This window comes from Aspergillus alliaceus, assembly GCF_009176365.1.
Source record: "Aspergillus alliaceus strain CBS 536.65 unplaced genomic scaffold BDW43scaffold_16, whole genome shotgun sequence".
In the NCBI taxonomy this organism is placed as follows: Eukaryota; Fungi; Ascomycota; class Eurotiomycetes; order Eurotiales; family Aspergillaceae; genus Aspergillus; species Aspergillus alliaceus.
In genome coordinates this window covers 369,517-388,187 of record NW_022474699.1, presented here as the reverse complement: position 1 = coordinate 388,187, position 18,671 = coordinate 369,517, and the positions used below count along the sequence as shown (strand labels likewise).

At 49.4% G+C, this 18,671-nt stretch overlaps 5 protein-coding genes across 5 annotated transcripts; 4 read left to right on the top strand and 1 right to left on the bottom strand.

Annotated features, from left to right (window-relative positions):
• Positions 1-32: 32 nt before the first annotated feature.
• Positions 33-3,215, top strand: BDW43DRAFT_273438 (PalH/RIM21 family protein). The gene is made up of 2 exons (XM_032041627.1): positions 33-485; positions 601-3,215. The coding sequence occupies exons 1-2, from the start codon at positions 377-379 to the stop codon at positions 2,808-2,810; spliced, it is 2,319 nt and encodes a 772-aa protein (XP_031901385.1). The 5' UTR covers positions 33-376; the 3' UTR covers positions 2,811-3,215.
• A 253-nt stretch (positions 3,216-3,468) lies between these two features.
• BDW43DRAFT_273436 (uncharacterized protein) lies at positions 3,469-6,162 on the top strand. The gene is made up of 3 exons (XM_032041626.1): positions 3,469-3,730; positions 3,802-5,927; positions 5,986-6,162. Exons 1-2 carry the CDS (start codon positions 3,620-3,622, stop codon positions 5,800-5,802), a joined length of 2,112 nt encoding a protein of 703 aa, XP_031901384.1. The 5' UTR covers positions 3,469-3,619; the 3' UTR covers positions 5,803-5,927; positions 5,986-6,162.
• A 953-nt stretch (positions 6,163-7,115) lies between these two features.
• BDW43DRAFT_318836 (uncharacterized protein) lies at positions 7,116-8,782 on the top strand (the record flags this gene model as incomplete). The annotated part of the gene is made up of 6 exons (XM_032048767.1): positions 7,116-7,292; positions 7,462-7,673; positions 7,705-7,779; positions 7,818-8,134; positions 8,189-8,646; positions 8,684-8,782. The coding sequence occupies 6 exons, from the start codon at positions 7,116-7,118 to the stop codon at positions 8,780-8,782; spliced, it is 1,338 nt and encodes a 445-aa protein (XP_031901383.1).
• A 3,028-nt stretch (positions 8,783-11,810) lies between these two features.
• BDW43DRAFT_299591 (pepsin-like aspartic protease) lies at positions 11,811-13,198 on the top strand (the record flags this gene model as incomplete). The annotated part of the gene is made up of 4 exons (XM_032044750.1): positions 11,811-12,154; positions 12,211-12,488; positions 12,548-12,796; positions 12,861-13,198. 4 exons carry the CDS (start codon positions 11,811-11,813, stop codon positions 13,196-13,198), a joined length of 1,209 nt encoding a protein of 402 aa, XP_031901382.1.
• Positions 13,199-14,362: 1,164 nt separating this feature from the next.
• Positions 14,363-18,629, bottom strand: BDW43DRAFT_56641 (uncharacterized protein). The gene is made up of 6 exons (XM_032050251.1): positions 17,797-18,629; positions 16,855-17,722; positions 15,803-16,800; positions 15,709-15,756; positions 15,366-15,658; positions 14,363-15,314 (listed from the first exon to the last, which is right to left on the bottom strand). The coding sequence occupies exons 1-6, from the start codon at positions 17,945-17,947 to the stop codon at positions 14,553-14,555; spliced, it is 3,120 nt and encodes a 1,039-aa protein (XP_031901381.1). The 5' UTR covers positions 17,948-18,629; the 3' UTR covers positions 14,363-14,552.
• Between the last annotated feature and the right edge of the window lie 42 nt (positions 18,630-18,671).

The window sequence follows — 18,671 nt, the reverse complement described above, 5'->3', positions numbered from 1 at the left end:
AAGCGTTACAGAGTTAACTCTCGCATAGAAAATGTACCGCTTGACCCCCAGCCCTGACTCCCATTTATCTCAATCGGTACTATCTAAACAGTTTATATCGCCCTGTTCCTTTCACCCGTGTTCTTAAAGCCCGCTCAATTCCGTACATTTAACCCACGCTCATTGCGCTATTTTTCTTGTGTTAGTTTTTCGATACAATCTCGGGCATTTAGTCATCATCAGTTTCTCGATTGAAACACGTCGGTACCAATGGAGGTTTGAGAGTCATTTCGAATGTCTCCTTGGCTGGAAGAAATGAGAGTCCCTCGGATGGTTTAATGGTGTATACCAGTGACTACAACCGCGTGGTCTGTCTGCTGAGGTTGTTCGTCCAACAATGGGGGATGACGTTCGTCTAGCCCCTCGCCAGATATGGGCGCAACCGACAACTTCCTCCACTAAGTCTTACCAACCTGGATGTACTCCATTCGTACTTCCCAGTGAAGGTATGCTGAACTCAAAAATATGCGATGATTATTCCTAGCCAGAATGTGGTTGCCTGCGATGCCATCGCAGGTCTCATGAGATTTGACTAACATGGCTATCTGCGAATGCTCTTAGGTTATCTATATTTGAATCGCTCCTATTCGATAAGTCTTTCTGAAAATGCCGTCTTTGAGCCTGTTTGTACGAGTACGGCGACCGAGTCGAGAGGTCCAATCCCAATGCTCGATACTCGTGACCCCTTTTACGCTTCGGTGACTCCACAGCTATACGCTATCGGTTGCGCAACAGTAGTTAGCTATCTTCTCGTGATCATCCTTCTTATAACGCCGCGTACATTTTATGTTGGTGGGCCGGGTGGTGGTGCCAACTTCCTGGGCCGTCATGGCATGATCAGCGGTTCTTATAGTGGTAATTCCTCGGTTGTGGGAGTTGGTGGCCGGCCATGGTTGCAAAAAGTGGCTGCGCTGCTGGTTGCTATATCACTAACTATTGCGACTGCTGATTCATTCAAGGTGGCTGAGGACCAGTATAACCACGGCTACTCTGATGCTGACGCACTGGCCTCGGAAGTTATCGATGGCATGGAAATTCGCGTTATTAGAGTTATCTCCAGCACCTTTCTATGGCTTGCCCAGGTTCAGACCCTGATTCGACTCTTCCCCCGGCACAAAGAAAAAGTCATGATTAAGTGGGCCGGGTTCGCTTTGATAGTACTGGATACAATATTCAGTATCTTGGATAAATTTCTGGTCCAGACCAACACTACAAGACCCCGTTTATATGAAGACGCAATACCTGCTCTCAGTTATCTTTTCGAGCTTGCGCTCAACTTGCTCTATGCGGCATGGGTTATCTTCTATTCCCTGTCTAAACATCGTTTCGCGTTCTTCCATCCGAAGATGCGGAATATCTGCCTGGTCGCCCTTTTATCCTTGTGCGCGGTTTTAATACCTGTTGTGTTTTTTGTTCTGGATATCGCAAAGCCTGAGGTCGCCGGATGGGGTACATACATCCGGTGGGTTGGATCGGCGGCGGCTAGTGTTGTGGTTTGGGAGTGGGTAGAACGCATTGAAGCATTAGAACGAGATGAGAGGAAGGATGGGATCCTTGGCAGGGAGATTTTCGATGGGGATGAAATGCTTGAAGTGACCCCTTCCGAAGAAGTCGATTGGCCCCGTCAAAACAACGGGAATGATAGAGGAGGCACAGGTACATCTTCAGGATGGGGAGGAATGATGGGGTTGACTCAACGTCCGTTACGCACTCGAGTTAGTCATCCTGGGGGCCGTAACCGACAATCTCGTGCTGATGCACAACACTCCACCGTCTTGAATGACCCTCGTCACCGGGCACCAGCCCGGCCTACCCCACCACCCGCCGCTATCACGCCTGTCAGCCGGGCCGATACGACAAGTGCTGCCAGTACTGTGTACAATGTCCATTACCATCCTGTCTCCAGCCCTACCCCGCCCGTTGCGATGCCGCATATGGAGGAAGAAAACGAGGCTGACGAATATGACGATCTTGCTGCTAAAGAATTGGATACAGCTGTAGAAGAGCATCGAATTAGTTCGGTCCATCAGCGTATCTCAGCAGAGCCGACTAGAGAAGAATCTCCGCAGGTCATTAATGTGGATGATCGGTGGCGCACTATCCTTAATCCCTTCCGGCGCAGGCGCGCGTCTCTCCCTAGAGAAGTCGCTTCAGCACAAGCGGAAGAGGAACAGGACCCTGCTGGAGAGGGAGATGGGCTGTACCGGGGGGAGGCTAGCGAGCAGGATTCCTCGCGACCTGTGAGAAATCGCCTATTCGCGTTTAATCGGGGACCGAGGCCAGGGTCTGGACGTCAAGGTTCTGATACCCCGCTACCGGTTACGGTCATTCCCGCCAGGCGTCGAGGCCAGCACACATGGTCACCCGAGTGGTTTACAGATTCCAGTCTTCTGGAACCATCCCCAGGTCAGCGTGCCCGGCCCAATCGCCCTGACTTGCCGGTGAGGGTCATTCAACCACAAGGTCGAACAGCTGCCCCTTGGGCAACGCCCAACGAGGGAGAGTTTGGTTACGGAAACTATGAATTACGGTATGACCCGGAAGCGGCGGCTCTGGTCGGATCCGTTGATTCTCAATCCTATCCGCCGTCGGCTAATCACGTTTACCACGATACCCATGTCGATCCCGAACGGCACTCGGTTTCAGAGATGCATCAGCAAGCTCGGTCACCCGAGGGGCTGCAATCACCACAAGATCCGCAGCCTACCAATTCACCGGACAGCAGTACGTTTATCGGTGAAGACTCGAGGCCTCCTCGACAAGGGAATTGAAGTCCAGCTTGTTGGTCCGAATGCATAATGACCCGTTACCGTCTGTTTTCTTTGTCCTTACATTAATCTTTGGTCTATTCTTGGTTTAGCGGGAGTATCGCAGGATGTCTGGGATCTACTGGGGTCTTACTGTTTTTTAAAGGGCATTTTCTTCCTTTATTCTATCTTCTTTCATTCCTCGTTTTCTACTTCATCGGGACTGGTCAGGCTGTTTAAATGCGGTGTTGGGAAGAGTCCATGATCAAAGACACTGCACTGCGTTCCACTACCATGTAGTGGCGACAAGGGAAAGGGGTTTGGTGTGTAAAAGATACCCATGGGATTTATGTATCAAGATATAGTTACTAACATATATGCTGTATATATTAATTATGAACCCATTTCGTCGTCAGGTTGGGGATGTCGGTTCTAGCTGGTTTACGTCGTACCTTTTCAATTAAATAAATCGTATAAAGATGTGGATAGGAAATCCATTGAGGAGAAAATAAGGAGTAAATAATAAATTATTTATTTCTTTAAAAATTGTTTGTGGTTTAGATATACTTTTTGTAAAAGGAAAAGAAAATGGACGTCAATCTGGGGTGAAGAACTTTCTGAAGAATAAATGATCGACGGGCGAAGCTGCCTTAATTAATTCACGAGGAAACCGTCGCAAGCCAAAAAACGCTCTCCACTCACAAATTCTCCGCTCTCCGCCTGCTGCCGTCATCGGTCGATGCCTTACGCTGTACAACACAGTCCTCCCTCCCTTTTGAACCAAATCACTCGCTAGTCGATGCAGCGACACCATCGCCCCTGGGCGTCGCACCATGGCGGCTGTCAATCGGAATATGTTTGAGGCCAGCGTTACGATAGATCGACCCCACGGAGGATCGTTGATGGTTCTACCGCTGAATCTGATCGCTTTCATTGTCTCCCACGTACGTTCTGTGTCTACCTTGTGCGGGACGCGCAAACAGACAAGCTAACTCAAGCTTCCGTGTCTCTTTAGCTGGATGATCCTGGCGACCTTGCTCGCCTGTGTCGAACATGTCGGGTCCTCAACTACATGACGCTTCCGCAGCTCTACAAGAGTATCACCCTGACTTCCTACGATAAAATCCGATACCGCGGGGGCCAACCAGAAGGGATGGGGAGCGCAAGTCCCTTCTCAATGGGCCTGAATGCCATTATCACTCGTCCTTACGCCTCGCTAGTTCGGTCGCTAACACTCCGGGGAAGCTGGCGTGAGTCCGAGCTGGAGGAGCATGCGCGCATTGGTCGGGTGCCGGATTCCTCTATGATGCTGAATATCGTCGTGCGGGCGGCCATTGACAAGATGACCGACTTGGAAAGCTTCAGCTGGGAACTCAATACGAAGATGCTGGAGACGGTCTATCTGGGTCTGACGCAACTACCCAGGCTAACTTCGCTCACTATCCGATTTCCTTCGAGTCGTCACCCCCGGCCGACGATCGTCATCCCCGCAATGCCTCATCTACGATACCTAAAATTCACCGATATCGACCCACTCTGCTACCCCGACGACATCTCAACGCTTCTTTGGAAGTGTAAGAAGTTGCAGGTGCTTAATATGCACTGGTCGCCTCGAATGAGGGAAGAGCAGGAACCCAGCGTCATGCTTCATGACTACTTTCGCAAATGCATATCAACAAAGCAACCGCTCAGAATTAAAAAGATCGGGCTCCAGAACCTATACGCCCTTCATACCGAAGAATTTAAACTTGCATTCGATCAGTCTACAGCCGAAGATGTCACCATCCTCAGCAACACAAAAGCAGACGATTTTAATTTCCATAATACGTTTGTCGACAGTACCTGGCCTATAACCCCGCCACATGTTGTCAGAATCAAGAGTGTTAGGCAGGATCGTTTCTCAAGGAGGCATGCGGATTTCCTAGGAAATTTCACTGGGTTAGAGAGGCTGTACTTCGTCAACGCAACGCCTAATCCCAACGATATGAACTCGGAGAGACACTTGGAATACTCAGCCCCCACGCCACCGTCTGTGGACCATAACCATCCCAATTCGAATACTCCCGAGGCTACCCCTTCCAGTTCTCCTGGTCTTCAGGCCAGCATCCGCGACGCGTACCTCAATAATATCATCGTGAATCACGCCGCTACACTACGACATCTTTTGCTCCCTTCCTACTGGCCGCTCCCATCGTCCACGATTGCCCGCCTCGTTCATGCCAGCCCCCAACTTGAGCAGCTTGCTTTTGCAACAGAGTTCTCCAGCATGGAGACACTAGGACTGCTGCTTCCATTCCTCCGTAAACTGGTTGCCGTGCGCCTCTTGATTCCAACTGCCGGTAGTTCGTCTCCCCAGATTCCACCGCCGCCGAAGCCAAGCTTGGGACGAATATCAAAGGCCTCCTGCAATACCCAAGAAATATTTAACTCGGCGGTTTCTCTTACAGATATTATTAGTGCCGATGACGACGTTCTTATCGACAAGCTTTCGGAGTCGTTAGCGGATCCCCAAATATTTAGCCAGATGAAATTTATTGGTCTCGGCTGGAAAGCGTTTGAGCTTTTGGATTACTATACGGTGCCCGCCGTTCCTCCTTCTGAGTGCAACGTTGAATCTCAATCGCAGTCTCCGGCTGACCTTGCGGGCGAGGAGGTCAATGGGGGTCGGGAGCATTTTGGAAATGGATTCTCCCATCATGACGGATCAACTGCCTCTGGTATCTCAACTCCGGCACCGGTCCCTCACAGCCTGTCTACAGGCCCGGCACCAAGGACAGGCCACTCTCCTTCCTTACTCGGCAAACGGAGGCGGGATCAAGACTTCAATCCAGGAACGCCGTCTAAGAAGGGCATGTCACGCGAAACCCCCATAGATGTGTTGGCGGATTTCAACCCTTGTTTGCCGGCAGCACTCACAACTGTAAATGGTCGTGTGTGGAGACGCCGGGTGCGGCGGGTGGGCTGGGACACTGTAAAACACTACGAGATTTGGGGCTTGGATACACAAGAGTTATGATCACTATATGGTCACCGACGGCCATCTTCGCGGTGCATATACATACGTAAATGATATTCTAATTGTTCCACGATGGGGCGTTTTTTGTTTTTAGTTCCTCCTGATATTTTGCACAATGGGTTGAGGTAAGTACTATACTGATTCGATGTATCTCTCTGACCAGAGCTAACATTTGACCTCCAGGTCGCTTCTGTGCACATACTACGTTAGAGGATTCCGATTCGGATTATTTTTGTTATATATCCCTGTTTCGTACATGCCTTGTACTTCTAAAGACACACAATCCACTCTTGACTCACTTACTTACCTACTCATGATCTATAATTATAGAAGATGGAATTTTATATTGGCACGGCGGAGTAATTCACATCAATGGCGTAGTCGGCTTAGGTCCTTGGTCTTTATAGAGTACATAAAGCCGCCAAGCAGCTTGAATGCCTTACCTCTACCTTGAGATCCTTAATGTATTATACAGTGCACGGTTAAACTCATTGCCAATTAGTCTTTATGGTGGAGCAATAAGGGCGCCGAGAAGTACTAATACACTTTAGAGATATACATATGTATATAATTCATGTGAATCTTCACTTCTGTTCGAGAATGACTACAACGTCACACATGTTACAAATATCATTCAACTATAGATAGTAGCGTATAATAGACCTTCAATCGTTTGTGTAAAGTGTTCCCATACTAAACCCGAAAAGTGGTTTACCTCCCTCCATACTAAGCTGCTATCCTGCGACCATCCCGTGAAGCCCGTCTTCTACTAGCTATCTGTATTTCTTCTTTTGGGTGGATACAACAACTTATAGGCTATGTCCTTCATTTCCAAAGTTAGATATCTCTAAGGTGCGGAGGAGATATCCAATCATAGACTGTACTACTGCATGTCTAGCAGGAGACCAGAGATGGAAGGAATCAAATAGAAATGTATCAAAGAAGCTATTAAATATGTCAACAACACACTCCGACCCGAGGCAGGTCCAACACCGAATCGCGTCACCCATTGGCGTAAGATCTAGATTCCCTCTATCCCGAACGCCGACACCGACGGATTCACCTCCTTGAATAGCAGCCATTGGAGGTGAAAACGCTTACCCGGTCTTCCGTACTTTATGGCAACAACACCCATTTTTTTGACTTTCTAAATCACCCCAGTCAGGCATTGATCTTAGAACGTTTTCTTGCGCCACACACGACAGAACCTCTGGTTCTTACTCCTGTCATTCGCTATGGCCACGCAAACAATTACAAGGACGAAGACGACAAGAAGGGCCTCTGAAGATGCCGTCGAAATGCGCAGGCTAGCAATGAACTGCGCGGCCGTTGAAGAGAGCAGTTCAGACTTGACTGGGGAGGATCATAAAGACCCCGAGACGCGCTCAGCCGCTGAATCTCAGGAGTACCCTACTGGTTTGGAGTTCCGGCTCATTGTCCTCCTCACTTTAAGTGCTTTGGTTGCTCTTGGAGGTCTGGACACCAATATTGTCGCCACCCGCTATGCCTAGGTACGTATTGGAGAGTCAATATCCTGGACTGTCAGGGTCTATAAAAGCTGACAATTCTCGGCCCGGTAGTATCACCGATTATTTCCACACAGTTGCTGATGTGGGCTGGTATTCTTCGGCATTCCGGCTCTGCTCTTGCATATTTTAGTTCATCTTCGGCGAGCTATACAAGCTATTCTCAATCAAGCGTATATCCTTGCTCGCTCAGTTTATCTTCTTGGTGGGTTCCTTGCTCTCCGTCACAGCCACGAGATCATCTATGCTTGTTCTTGAGAGAGCTGTGACCGGAGCAAGCTTTGCGGGTATTATTGGGGTGGGTGGGGGTGGTTTTCACCATTCTCGTTCATATCCTACCTCTCCGTCGACGGCCATCCTTCTGTCGCATCTTAAGTATTATTGAAAGTGCGGCTATTCTTGCCGCGCCTATCGTTGGCGGACTTTTGACTCAGAAGCTTGGTCGGCGGTGGTGTTTCTGGATCAACCTACCGATTGGAGGTGGCACAGTTGTGATGACAATATTTTCTTATTCTCGGACCCAAAACCCAGCGACACGAGCATTACTTTCCGGCAGAAACTAGTTGAACTTGACCCACTGAGTCACCAGGTCGTCACCCCAGCGCTGACCGGTCTCTTTATCGCATTTTCCTGGGCCGGCACGAAGTACCCCTGGGATGACGGTAAAGTGATTCGCCCTCTCGTCACCTTTGCCATCCTCATCGTCGCATTTCTATACAACCAACGTCGGCGAGGTGATGCCGCTGCTTTATCACCCCGTATTCTAAAGAGCTGCAACGTCATCACCAGCGCGATCTTCACAATTTGTACTAGTGGCGCTATTAACGTGCTTGAATATTACTTACCCACCTAACATCAAGTTGTACGCGAGTACTCTCCCAGTAAAAGCGACTATATGATAGTCCCAATAGTGATTGGCGCTACTATTAGAATGCTCCTTTGTGGATCGGGAACCAGCACAACGGGCTACTATACGCCATTCATGCTCTTTTCTTCTACGTTGATACCTACCTTTGCGGGCCTTATTACAACTTTTGGAGTCAATACAAGCTTTATACGACTTCTCCTGTATCCTGGCGCATTCGGCTTCGCGAGCGGAATAGGCTTCAATGCACCTATCAGCGCTGTACAAACTGTACTGCCTAAGGTTGATGTCCCGCTGGGCCCTGTCAATTGTGGTCTTGCACAACACTTTGGCCCCGCAGTGTTCGTTGCCATAGCTCAGGATATTTTTACGAGTGGACTCTTGACTAACCTAGCCCGAGTAGTCCCGGGCCTGGATCCTGCAACTATTGAGTCCGACGGGCTGCCTGAAATCGTGGGATGTGCATGCACCGCCGGTTCGACGTGCGGAGATTCTTGGTGATGTTGGTAGAATTTGTGGTGAAACGTCGCGGTATCTAGCCGTTGGACTGACATGTGTGACGTTGGTTGGGAGCATGCTCGTGGAGTGATGTTCTGTCAAGGAAAAGAGCACTTGAGTTATTGGAATACCTACACTGCCAAACTATGTAGCATACGATGATGTTCCGCGGCAAACTGAAATACTGTTCCTGCATACTCACCATGCTGCTACCTAAGACAAAGATATATTCACTCGTTAGTGATGTCTCGTGTTGTCAAAAAGATGCGTCTTTCGGTTTATTCGCAGAATCGCTAGGCCTTAACAACGCCGGGAGAAAACCCATGCTGAAGCTGATAATCCAGGCATCCTAGGCTACATCGTACGATCCGAGATCGTTCTACTACGCATGGCTGATTTTTCGAATAAGATTCGTGAAATATCTTTTGCGAATTCTCGACCGAGTCTGACTTCTCTCAACTTCTTGGAGGAATCATGGTTGATGTTGGCAAGTCGGCACAAGACGTAGCTGCAGATCTGGATACCCTGCCCCAAAGTCAACTGTATCCATGTGAATCTGATCGACATAATCTACACCTGGACATTCTGCGGCGAGCAAAATAACGATCTTCCTAAACGGCTGACCGTTCCCTCTTGCCTCGCCCGCCTATTTCACTCCCATGTCCACTGTACCAAAGCACAGTGATGTTGCGTTCATGCGAGCGTTAGCAGCGCTGCATCCAGAACGACGAAATCCCAACCCATGGTATTAACTCCGGATATGTCAGTGCGAGAACATATGGAACCATATTCCGGCCCAAATTCATCACACCCACCTGACAGATAGCAGACATGGTAATTTCCCTGCTCTGAGATAAATCATACGGACAGGACGGGGGAGATTCTCAGCGATAAAACGCGTGTTAATGATGTGCTGGCGAGTGATTACAGGACAGGCCACTGCGGAGGAACTTCAAATCTAGGTCTGCGTGAATAATCTGTAAATCTGAATAGTCGCCGTCGGCGGTCCGTTCGTTCGACTATTAAAGGGCGGAATATAACGCTATGTGAGATATGTGTCGCTTAAATTATCCCAAGATAAACGCTTTCCTATTAGATAAGAATAATTGTATTTTTGGCCTTTTCTTTTTCTTTTTCTTTTTCTTTTCTTTTTTTGGGGGGCCCTGGACTAGTGTGCTCGTCATTGTTTACTAGATTTATGCTCTCTCTCGCGTCATTTCTTGGTATTTGGACCCTGCAGATTTCGTTATCGGCGGATTGGATGACGGTGAAGCTAAAGGGTTGATTGGTGTCTTTCTTCAGCCTACTAGTAGCTAGGTACATAGATGGCCCGTATTGCTCTTGTTATCGTGCAGCTGCGTCGCGTCATACAAAAACATATGTAATTGAAATTAGTTAGAATATAGAACAAATTATAAAAATACCTACTTGAATATATCGAAGATCTATGACTTAGGGCCATAGTTGTCATGTGAGGGGGATATACGCTGTACCTTCTTTTCATGGAACGGGCTTGACTCAACAACCGAACAACACCATCCACGAGGACAATTGAGTTACAAAGATATTGGGATTGTTGATACCATCCTAAACTCAAAGCACATCCCAAAAGTTACGTCCCAATGGGGCAGGTACCAACAGTGAGCCATGGACTGATCTTGTAGACTATTGAGCCGCTTATCACCGATTCCGTTGGTGATCGACAGCCCTAACCTTTAGGCATCTTTCCTGTCAGTCCAACCAATCCGCTTGCCTTGTCTTCTATACTCCATACATTCTAAGTGGAGCGCAGCGAAACTCAACCTGGCTGCGGTGATTTGCCCGTACTCAGCTGTGTGTAGGCCCTCATCATTTCAGCTTGAAACCTTGGTTGGTACTGTGCGATGAGTGGCTTCCAGTGTATGGAGAGCTTTTCTTAAATTTTGAGAAATTGAATATTCCATGATAAGATGGTGGAGAAAACCAATGATTGGGGTAGATAGAGTGACATCGCTCCGTGTTCGTGAGAGCGAATATTGATGCTGATGTCTGTTCCTTATCCTGCATGTAATATGACAGGGTCACTGGCTGGTTATCTCGGAATTTGCGTCCGTAGTATAGAATGCAAATGAAATATCAAGACCAGTGACGCATTCAATTTGGTAATTGGAACGTGAAGAAGAGCATTGTAGAGAGACTATCCCATAGAATACATGTGGGATATCAGATCACAAACGGTGATCATCAGGACTCCGACGGATAGGGACTCGACATCTCGTGCCTCAGGCACTCATGCCCCTGTGATGAACGACACTTAAAAGGGACCTAGCCAATAAGAGCCAATCAGAGAGAAGACTAGCGTTCGATTCTCCATTTCATTTCCCTTTTCCTTCAATCAACACTCGGGCTTCCTCCGGAGCTCCCTCACAGGTTCCCAGATAGATTACCTGCTTCAATGATATTGATAGCCTTCTTCAGGCCCTTGGGCCTCTTTGGGAACTTACCCCTGCGTCTTCCCCCTCCTCCAATACGACGCCAGCCCTGACTGAATGGCGATCGCAGAAGAACCGGAGTTATCCGTCCACCCAGATTAATATAATTATACAGGACGATGCAGGTGGAGATCAACGGATAAGAGGTCTTATCCCAAACAAGCAATGCCCATGTTCCGCCGTAGCATCCGGGGCTAGTTTCCCACCCAGGGTCTGGACATGGGGTTGATTGCTTGTCAGCTCACCACTCAGGTACACGCTGCATCCTCCCTTCTCCGTTGGATCTTGGCGCCAACACAATGTCCTCCTCTTCTTACATGATAGTGGGTGAGTTTGCAATTTGGCCAAGAAAGCTTAGGGATCTTCGTTGTCCCATACCTAGAAGAGAAACACATCCTAATGCCGCTGATGTGGACCTCTTGTTCTCCTGAATCGGACTCCGTTGATTATCACGGCTACCATCACCATGTCCACCGACGCAGACAAACTTATAAAAGAGGGCTTTCCAGCTCCTCTAACCGTCTCATCTCTCTCTCATCATCTCCATCAAGAGTCTAAGCTCGAGTCGGCCTGTCTTAGTCATTCTCTCACGCCAATTCTTTCGCTCCTTTTCTGCCTTCACGAGATTTCACCTCGAGGACAGTCAAAATGGTTGTCTTGAGCAAAATTGCCGTCGCCCTTAGCGTTGCCTCGGCCGCTTCTGCCTTGCCTCACGGCCCAGCCCAGCCTCATACTCGCCGGGGATTCACCATCAACCAGATCACCAAGCAGACTGCCCGCCCGGGTCCCAAGACTGCCAGCTTCCCCGCAATCTACAGCAAGGCCCTTGCTAAGTATGGCGGTGCTGTGCCTGCACACGTTAAGAGCGCTGCTTCCTCGGGCAGCGGTACTGTCGTGACATCTCCTGAGGAGAATGACATTGAGTACTTGACTCCTGTCGACGTCGGTGGCACCACTCTGCACCTGGACTTTGACACCGGCTCTGCCGATCTGTGAGTAACAGTCCATTTACTATAGCGTAAAATACACTTGACTAACTATGATTCAGCTGGGTCTTCTCCTCGGAGCTCCCTAAGTCCGAGCAGACTGGCCACGACATCTACAAGCCCTCTGGCAACGCCTCCAAGATCGAGGGCGCTAGCTGGCAGATCAGCTATGGTGATGGCAGCGGTGCCAGCGGTGATGTCTACAAGGATACTGTCACCGTAGGCGGTGTCACTGCCCAGGGCCAAGCTGTTGAGGCTGCCTCCAAGATCAGCCAGCAGTTCACTGAGGACAAGAACAACGATGGTCTGCTGGGCCTGGCGTTCAGCTCGATCAACACTGGTGAGTGATACTCCTACAGTATAGTGCGAACGGCTAGGTTTTGCTTACAGTGACCACAGTCTCTCCCAAGCCCCAGACTACTTTCTTTGACACTGTCAAGGGACAGCTGGACTCTCCCTTGTTCGCCGTGACCCTGAAGTACCACGCTCCCGGCTCTTACGACTTCGGTTACATCGACAAGAAGAAGTTCACTGGTGAACTCGCCTATGCCGATGTCGACAACTCCAAGGGTTTCTGGCAGTTCACTGCTGACGGTTACTCCGTCGGCAAGGGCGAGGCCAAGAAGAGCCCCATCACCGCCATCGCTGGTAAGTCGCAGTGAAAATCCCACCAAAACCAGCTCTTGAACTACCCACTAACATCTCTCCTTAGACACCGGCACCACCCTGGTCATGCTTGATGACGAGATCGTCTCTGACTACTACAAGCAGGTCGACGGCGCCAAGAACGACGCCTCCGCCGGTGGCTACGTCTTCGACTGCAGCACCGAACTCCCCGAATTCACCATCGCGATCGGCGACTACAAGGCCGTCATCCCAGGCAAGCACATCAACTACGCCCCTCTCCAGTCCGGCAGCTCCACCTGTGTCGGCGGTATCCAGAGCAACTCTGGCCTCGGCCTCTCCATCCTGGGCGATGTCTTCCTCAAGAGCCAGTACGTCGTCTTCGACTCCCAGGGCCCCAGACTCGGCTTCGCCGCCCAAGCCTAAATGCCCACGGGCGACGGGCTATATTGCGCCGATTCATCAATCATCCTGGCGGGTGATCTGGATTAATTTGATGGAGAACGAGTACTTTGATTGATCTAGTGGTGTTACTATTTGTTCTTTCTTGTACATGGTGATATTGATTTATGAGACGGGGTCATGTACATTGAACATGAGATGATTGGATTGTGACTGTCTTCTTGGACTATTGTATATACCGTGACCTATGTTGATCGTTGCGTCACTGAAGAGGGCAGAATAATGGGCACACATTCATCTTTTGCCAAAAACCATACTTTCTACACTTCCATAGATTACCTAAAAGTAACTAATAGGGTCAACTAATAGTAACGATGGATGATACACCCAGATCTAACCCGACTACTTACCTCCGTACTAACAGTTCAATAAAGAAAGTAAAACCGGAAGTAAGCAACGGGCTGTTTCAGATTTAAAATGACATTTAAATCTCCGCCCCAGCCCCAGCCCTACCAGAAATGACATCCCAAAACCCACTATTTCCAACTCTTTTACTAAATCTAAATCCCCTTACAAATCTACAACCCTACCCCATATGGGTAAACCTATCCCTACACTAGAGGAACGAACCCCTATCCCTATCCCTACCCCCTACATACGACAACGAATAGAGAGGTAGAGTGACACATGTACATACATTCATTCCCGATAATAGAAGCCCTCCCTTCGTTTAAGTACCTCCATGCATACCCTTACCCCAAAACCCCCACAAATCCTTCCAAAGGACCAAGACAATAAATGCCGTACCATCAATGATATGATTAATCACATGTCGCCGAGAGAACACCTCTCCCCTCGACTCAGGCGGTTAAATTAAATTAAACATTAAAAGTTAAAACCCCGTACCGTTTCAGCTGTCACGGTCCAAACCTTAGTGTATTATGCATTGCTAAGGTGAAACGAGACGCAGCGGAAACGGGCCTGACTCGTGTGAAACGGGCTAATTGTTTACTTAGGTACTATACATCCTTAGTACTTTTGACGATTTCAGGGTCATGGATCGGGCCCCGTTCTGTGGGTGTTTATTGGGGGGCTTGGTTGGGTTCTAGGTTTCTGGAAATCTAGTTAAGGGTTTATTCTAGCTTACTAATTACGTGGATGGAAGGAATGGTTGGCTTAGTAATTAAGGTCAAAGGTCAGGATGCGATGCATGAGAATCATAACGTTCATTTGTACATACATTAGGGTATTTAGTTCCTGCTTTACTCCGGTGGCATATATATGCATATCCCATCCTATCGTATCTTTTTTTTTAATCTTATTTTATCCTACTATGGTGCGGCGGCGGGGGGTTTCAAACTTCATCGGAAGGGGATACTTAAGAAGATGAATGCAGGAACTGGGACGGGAGGTTGGTGCCGGGTGTGGGCTCGAGATTGTCGCCGTGGCCATCGTACTGTTCGTTAAGGAGGACTTCGAGCATGTCGAACTCGCCCACCATCGGACCCGTACCTCCCAGACCCTGGTCCACCAGGGTGGAGCTGTTGAAGAATTGGTCTAGGGGCAGGGCAAACCAGTCCGGTAGACCGCTAGAGGCTCCCGTATTGTCCTGAATGGACTGCGATGGAACGTTTGAGCCGTCCAGATCGCCTGCGGGGGGCGTTGCATTCGGGTCATAGTAATTGTGGTACACGGATGGCGGTGGGGGCATGAATGAAACATTAATATTGGACGAGTTGATCGGCTGAGCTGGGATTCCCGCCAGTGGGTCGTGGACGGAGGTCATGGGAGTGCCGGCCTGCTGGCCGTTACTGTCGACGTAGCCCAGATTCTGTGTCGCGCCTTGTCCTGGTGTCCATGTAGTGCTTGTGCCATTTTGACGGTTCTCGCGTAGACGGGGTGACTGCGGCCGGGACGCTGGCGCAGATGGGCGGTCATGCTCACCGTCGCCGCTACGATCCATTGGTGCGAACCGCAAGAATCGCGTGCGGATGCTAGTGGTGAGCAATTCTAGTAGTCGGGCTATGGCGTGGCTCAGGTGAACGTCGTCTACCACATGGTTCCGTAATGCTTCCACGGTTCGGTCCTGGAGGTCCAGAGACACGCGCACATCATCCTCTTTCGCACCGAGAGTGAATGTCTACTCCATTAGTATAGGTACAGTAACCACTGTAGGGATGATGAAACCAACCTTGAGAATGAAGATCATTCCGGACAGGATCCGGAAGTAGGTCCGGACAGGTGCGTGTTTTAGGTGATCTCCAGGAACAAGCCCCTCCAGAACGGTCTGCAAAATCTTGCGCGATGCGTCGACCACCTCCTGGATATACTGTTCGTTGACACGGTACAACTCCATGAGCGCATTGAACCAGCCACTGCCCGAATTTGCCCCAGACCCTGGCCGCGCGTTTTGAGCGGCTTCATTCGACATTGTCGTCCAGCGGTCAACCACTGCTTGTAGAGCTAAAGAGTTGACATACAACCCTTTCCAAAGTCAGTTTTGGAACATGTCATAGATAAGTAGAGTAACTTACGAGTATATTCATACTCGATCATCAATATCATCCTCATTGGGGGTGCAACTGGAAACGTCAGCGTGGACCAGGGAAACAAGCAACCGGAACCTACGGTCAAGCGTGTCAATGTTCTGTCGCCATTCCCGCAAAAACGGCTGGAATCTGTCAATTTGATCTCGATATCGACCACTGCGGATCAACTCTGACGTTTGGTCGTTCGACGCAAACAGCAGTTGATTGCTCTGGTACATGATCTTTGATATGCCGATCCAGCAATCGTGCATCTTGTCAACGGTTGCATCGGCGCCTTTAATGCCCGTTACGTTCGTCGGCTGGATGTCGTTAGCCCATTGGGGAAGAGGAAGCATTGACGGGATACCAATGCGGCCACTACTCTGCGTGTTGTACACAAGAATGAGTCGACGAAGCCGCCGTTTCCGCGTCTGCTCGGTGGGGTTTTCGCCAGAAGTTTTTGAGTCGTTCTTCTGATCAAATACCCCCAGCTCGAATGCTAAAGCCTGCGCCGTGCTAAGTATCATCCATGACATGCGATCAGACCGCCAAGCGGGCTCCAGCCACTTTTGGAAGGCAAGTCGGCCTTCTGCCGTAGCATTCGAAGTTCGATTTAGAATGTTATCGCCGTCAAATTCTGAGTCTTTTTCCGGACGATGAACTTGAGCATCCAAGTCCAGTAGTGCATTCTCGTCATCACCTGGAGGGAAATGTAGATTCCGTGGGTGCCAATCTGTTAGGACTAATAGTGCTTCGATGGTCCCCAGCGATCTCAGATTGCCCTTGAGGTTCACCTTAGCGGAGGTGGGAGCCAAGTCAAACGAGCGTGGTTTGCTGATCCCCATACTATTACCACCGAATTTCTCTTGACCCCAGAAGAGGCGCTCAATCATGCCACGTAAATACGACCAGAGCCGATCATGGATGTAGAATGAACGAGTATATGCTCCATCCCCTTTGGGCTTCATATGCCGTGATGCTGTTGTCAGCAGGGTAACGGCCAGTACAGGCTCATCGGTGAGCAAAGTACGATGCGTAGAAGGGTGAGAGAAATCAGGGATGACGATAGGGCTCAGGGGAGCCAGGTGTTCGTAAAAACTGCCCAAGTCAAGGTCAATGAGTGATGACAAGAAAAAAAGAAGGCAGGCTTACTATGCAACATAAGCCATGGACTCCTCAACGGAAAGCCAGCCCGCACGAACGAAGCGCAACCGTGACCATGCTTTAACGGCATCCGCAATGCCTGGATCCTGAAGGCCTTCCGTGGGACCTGGCTGGCCGCGGTCATCGGAGGTTTGCTGATCTACCGCGCCCGACCCGGTTGTTGGGAAATAGTTACTCATCGGCATGCCAGGCCGATTTGGTCTCGAGAAAGAACCTCCTGCGCTTCGAGGTGTGCCGGCTTGGGTCATAGGCGACATCGGCGAATTGAACGAGGAGACTGACTGCCGGGCTGCATAGCGATTCTCGAGGCTTTGGCGATTGAGATCCTCCGTGCGTCCGGCGGCTTCAGACAATAGGTGTAATGCATCATGGCTATTACTGATGGCAGGCGACAGCAGCTCGACCGCGGTACGATTCATCATGGGTTGGCCGCCCTCCAGACCAAAGCTCGTTGCTCGGTCTCCCAAGGGGAACAAGGGGAGTCGGGTATTCCGCGCATCGGGATAATTTGTCGTAGATGAAGGAGTATTCGGCGTGTACCGATGATTGGCCGTCGGCTGGGGTACAGGAGCGGCGGCGGCTGTGGGTGATCGCTCGGACGACCACTTCGGGGGCGGAAGAGGGTCATTGTTCTCGAATGAGGCCGGTTCAGGCTGCGCGTAGGACGATGATCCATCACTAGGAGAATCATTGGGTGCACCTTCCCCGATCATCATTCTCTTATCGCGTCTGAGCACGCCATCTACGGTCTCCTCTACCTCGGAAGGTTTGCGCTTGCGCCGGGTAGCAGAGAACTCGCAGCGCTTGCTTTCGCGACGACATCGTACACAGGGCGGAGGACGGGGATTGTCGACACCTACGAACCCATGTCAGCTCTTCTACAGGGGGACTGGGGAGAATCGTATGATCGAAAGGGGAGGACTGCCTTACTGCCAAGATCACACTTCACCTTGCGTTTCCGACAAGGGTCGCATGCCTGATAACCGCGACGATGCGAGGGTTGGGGGGAGGGGGACTTCTGAGACTGGCTGTTTTGGGTATAGAGACCGTTGTCAGGTTGTGCATTGCTTGCTGCCATCATGTTCTCCAAACCTCCAGCAGTGCCGCTCTTTGCCGGCGTTCAGAGTGGATTATGGGCTGTTTTGTTGGAGAAAGCCGATGCAAAGCGAGCCGAAAGCGGTGGGGTTGGGCAGGTGTATATAAATAAATATATCGGGATTCCTTCTGGGTTTCCTTGGTTTTTCCCATTGATCGTTGTTTTTCTTTTTCGTGTTCTCTTGTTTCTCCAACGAAAGGGGAATACTTGTTTGTCGTTTCCAACCACCAGAAAGTTGTCGATACTTGGGGAATACAAAATCAAATACTGGAAAGAATCCACGGAAAAGTCGAGAAATGGGGGAAGGAAATGCGGGGTAAGCGAACGGTTCAAATTTAATTATATTTGCAATCCATTTCCTTGGACGGTGATATCTGTTATCAATAATAATCCCTTTTCAGTTGGACCCCTTCGTATAAAGTATTTTTTCGTACTGTACATTCCCAACCTAAAATACAATACAATTTCATAACATAGAGTACATTCATTCATACTTACATACCACATATTTCTAGGTGTGCACACATACACATCAGCATACTTAGATATCACTCGGAAAAAAAAAATGCATGACCAAAAAAAATAAAAGAAATAGTAGATGGGAAGAGATATTGCACCCATATCTGTGAAATCAATTTAAGGGAAAAAAAAAAAGCCCAAACCCAACAGAGTCAGCAAGATAAGCCCCAACCCCCGCTAATGTAATAGT